Below are 4,647 nucleotides of genomic sequence, written 5' to 3'. Positions count from 1 at the left end.
GGAAAATTTGATGAGTTATCTATGTTTGTGATTTGTAGTTTGAATTGATTCGCTGGATGTGAATGGTGATGTGGGGGGACTTAGATGAAGATGATGAGCTACTTGTTTTCTATCTCAAGGTTTCTGTTTTTCCTTTATAATAAGCTGTAAATGCGTAGTAGTTTCTTTGAAATCTTATCTAGATTCTATTTATAGTCATAGGTTCAACATAATATATTCAAAGAAACTCCTACTAATTATTTTTTTCCTAAGTTATTGAATCAAACATGAATCCAAAATTTGTTTTAAATGGAAATAATTCAACTGATGATTATTGTAAAGTGGTGGGTTGTGCTAGTAGTATTAGGCTGCTTCCTGCTGCACTAGGCCCAAGTTTTTTGGATAAGGGAGTTGGGATCGGTCCAACTGCAACTCAATTTGGTCCAGTATGTGTGTAAACTATGCCTGGTTTGCCAAGAATGTGTTTGCGGCAGGCAGAGCTGTTTCAAGTAAGTTGTGGCAGACAGACATAATAACAAAACAAAAAAGATAAAATATCTGGCTACTTAGTAAGAAATGACCAAATGATCCCAAGGCACAATCACAGTAATAATAATTACTTTTACAAAAAAAGAAAAGAACAAAAGGGAGCAAATAGTAATATATATGGGTTAATCAGAAGATGAAGAAATCAACTTAAATTTGGTCCACAGGAGCAAAACCAGAGAGGAAAGAACGTTCCTTCTCAACGCAATTAATCTCTCAGGAAAATCCTACTGTGGAGATTAACTATCCTGAGGAAAATGGACCTGAATGGTTGATGTACAATGGCTCCTTTTGGTTTTTGACAGAGAGCAGGATTTCGTGAGGGAGAGAGGGAATCAATCTACCGGTGCATGCCTGCCATTCTATTTCTCTCTCTATTTTCTTTCTGGTTGTTTTCTTTCTTTCCCTCCCACTCGTTTCTTTAGGCTTCCTTGGCCCTTTTACTAACTCTGCATTCCCATGGGCTTTTACTAACTTCATTGGACTTCCCTGGCCCAATTACCTTATTCTCATCCTTGGGGTTCATGGGCCTGCCATTAACCCCTTACTTTCTTTGTTTGTATTACTTTGGACCTGCGGTGGCCCTTTCTCACTTTTCTACATCATAGACTGCCCATGGGTATGCTATTTCTCTCTTTCCGGGCTTCTTTAAGCCCACTTACCTCTTCAAGACTCATATGTTTATTTTATAGGCCTGTAATCCATTATTCCTGCCGCTTGGGCCTAATGGTTTTTCCATCTGTTTGCCAATTCTTTGCTGCCCTTGTCGTTGGGCTTTCTTCTTCCTACTTGGATTCTCACAAATGACCCTTAACAATTATTTACCTTTTTTTTTCTAGACTAGAGACGAATGTTTACATTGAATTGTGTACCTGATTATGCACTCCTACACATAGATAGCATGGAAGAAAACCATAAATTGGAGTTCTATGGAGTTCTTGAGAACTTGCCTCAAGTTATGATTAGGAGTTCTATGATGATTGTATGTAACTTATTATAAAACATGGTGGAAAAATTGAATCTAAAGGAAAGAGGAAACATATTGGTTGAGAGCAAGCGTCACAAATGTCTCAAAGGCTGTTAGCGCATGTGGACAAGTTTGGGGTTTGATGGTGCCATAGAAGTTTCAATGGAAGTCTTCTCTTAGTTGCTAAGCTGTCATCTATGTAAATTAGGCTACTTATTGAAAAAGAAAATTGTAAAGTAGGCCAGATATTGAAACGTCTTTTATATTATGCTTTCAGATACAATTTTTATTCAACTTTGATTTTGGTTTTTATTCCCTTTTAGATTTTATAGAGAAGTAGGAACACGGAATTTGTATTTTAATTTTGTGTGTTTTGTGTATGCATATCCACACTCCCGCACACAATATATACACTATCAACTTTTATAGTTGCATGGCTAGATAGTTTAGCAAATACCTGTTAGACTTAAATGGGGTTTTGCATTTTAATAAATCTAATGAATTCAAAGTGGAAATTTGTTAAATAGCACCGATTGTGTTTTCAACCAATTAAATTTTCAAGAAACATTTGATATTTTTTTAATGAATTAGTTTATATAACATGCCTCATTAAATAGATCAATCACCAAATATTTAGAAACAAATTATAAGTAGCATGTAACTTTGCAATAGGAACTAAAGATTAGACTTGCATATCTCTTTTCCAACTACAAAATGTACCAATAATGAGAAACACTATTTGAAAGGAGATTTAATTGGAAAATAATTGTGCTTACTGAAGGAGGAGTAAAGATTCATAAAATTAAAATTGTAAGTCTGGAATGGAGAGGTTATGATATGGACACCTGTTTATAAAATTTCCTCATCCTATTTATAATACTAATCTCTATCTTTAAACGAATAGATCTTTTTCTATTATTAATATTTATTTAAAAAGACTTGCAACAGCTTAATTACAGTCCTCTAAAGTTTTCACCTAGCATGACACTAACTTCAAATTTATAAAATCCTTTCTATCTAATTTTAAGTTAATTAAATTTTACTAACTTGGGAAGACGGTTGATCAGCTCCGGACTAACTACAAGGCCAATTATAGTTGTATCCTTTCCACATCTAATTCCAAGACAATAACTTCTATCATCATGAATCCTACAATATATTGTTTATACATATATAATGCAGCTTAAGTAGTAAAAGATGATTTGAAATAACCGGTGGATAACATGAACACCCTATCAATAATATGAGGACTATTTTAGCAAAGCATTTCATTTTACTATAAAAATTACCACGTGCAACGCACGGGTCAGCGACTAATTCACAAATAAAATGTGACAATTCTCATGAAATGCCTATCTGCTTGTCATTGTGAAACTCATTCACTGCTCTACCGAAACCCTCCCTACATTTCCTGTTTATACCTTCTTTTCTCAGTAGAAAGGGAAATTGCAAACTTTTTAAAGACATGAAATCTTCTTGAAGTGGATATTATAAAAGAGTATTAAAACATACGATGAGCCACTTATATTAATTCAAAATTGGCAATATATTTACAAGAAGTGTAGGGGATCAGTTAGGACCCCAACAACTCAGGTACATCACTTTTCTCAAAGACTCTTCAGATTGCTTCAGCTTGTCGTTTGTCACTTTACTAGATATAGCCGAAGAAGACTGAGCTGAGAGTTTCATGGCTTCATAGTAGGATCTGATATTGTTCTTGGCATTCTGTTGATGTGACCTTAGAGGATAGTTCCACCGGCAAATTCCTTGGTCTTTCAATGCCTCCACTGCACCAATGCTTGCTGCCACTACCCAAGAAGCTCTGCTTGATGCACACATAGTTCTTTCTTACTTTAAGTTGGAACTGAAACAAATGGGAATTGGGAAGTTGGATTTGACAGATGTAAAAGAGATTTTGGGCTTTGATGGTGTCCAAGGTAAGGAAGGGGCCCTATATATAAAGTGTGAAGATAGTGGCAACTAGCAAGTGAGAAGAAATGGAATGCAAAACTAGAGGCCATTTTGCTAACAGTTTGGCAGAAAACCCTTGTGTCTTCCAAAACCATTTACATTTGCTTAACCCATACGAGGACATTCAGAAGAGACAGAACCAATAAGAAACCAAATTATAGACGTGTGAGCGTGACTAAATGGATAAAGAAAAGATAGGTGGGGTTGATAGCATTTGTTTAATGCGCATCCCCAGTGGGTCTAATAGTATGCACACCAAAAAAATCATATCTTATCTTATTTCTTTGAGTCATGGTGGGTCCAAAGTAAGGAGAGTGGCAAATTTACTCAAGGGTGTGAAAATTATTGTGACGAATCTAATTTTTTTTTCAATCCAATCCGACCCGATACAGTGAATTGGTCTTTCATGAGTTGGTCTTTTCTTTTTTTTTTTTTTTTTTAAAAAAACCTCGTCTTAGTTCGAGTTCTAATTGACAAATTTTTAACCTATGCGTCCCAACCCAACCAACCCATGTTATTAATAGTTTGAAAATTATAGGTATTTTAAAAGTGTTAGCTTAATTTTTTAAGAATTTTTTTGAAGCAATTTTTAAAAATTTTTTTTTTTAGGATTTTGAAACCTAGATTAAATTTGTTTGTTTGATTCATTTTGTTGTTTGAGATAAACTGCTGAAATTGCAACCATCTATGTAAACTATGTAAATTTGTAAACCTAGGTCTAAATCAAGGAAATCAATACCGTACCGGAAATTGTACCGGTTGAGCTAGCGGTACGATATATTTCAGATACCGATCAATAACGGTGTACCATTTCGGGTTTACGGCTATTTTATATAATACTTTCATGTAAATAAGTCCTTCAAGATAATATATAAAGAATATCTGAAGTTCACAACTCATTAGATATAAAATCTTAGTGAGCAGTGAGCACGTCACTAATCACTAGCCCTTCAAGTCAAGTCTTAGACCTGGCTTCTTAAGTTTAAAAATAATTTAAACAAATGATGAGAAAAGACTTGTCTTTTAAATTTGAAAATAATTAAAACAAATAAAGAGACAACTCATACCCACTGTCACATTTCCCAAGCAATCTAAACCTGGTAAGTGATAATTTCTTCTAGTTTTTAATTAGCTTTTCTTCTTCCCAACATATGCTTCTCTGTCTTCAACTCATTCTTCTCATT

At 34.4% G+C, this 4,647-nt stretch overlaps 1 protein-coding gene across 1 annotated transcript; it reads right to left on the bottom strand.

The window, feature by feature from the left end:
* Positions 1 to 2,989: 2,989 nt before the first annotated feature.
* LOC126694869 (uncharacterized) lies at positions 2,990 to 3,606 on the bottom strand. The gene has a single exon (XM_050391388.1). The coding sequence runs from the start codon at positions 3,329 to 3,331 to the stop codon at positions 3,062 to 3,064; it is 270 nt and encodes an 89-aa protein (XP_050247345.1). The 5' UTR covers positions 3,332 to 3,606; the 3' UTR covers positions 2,990 to 3,061.
* Between the last annotated feature and the right edge of the window lie 1,041 nt (positions 3,607 to 4,647).

The sequence above is a fragment of the Quercus robur genome, chromosome 8 (assembly GCF_932294415.1).
Source record: "Quercus robur chromosome 8, dhQueRobu3.1, whole genome shotgun sequence".
In the NCBI taxonomy this organism is placed as follows: domain Eukaryota; kingdom Viridiplantae; phylum Streptophyta; class Magnoliopsida; order Fagales; family Fagaceae; genus Quercus; species Quercus robur.
Note: the sequence above shows the minus strand (reverse complement) of the source record. Positions and strands in the feature narration are given on the sequence as shown.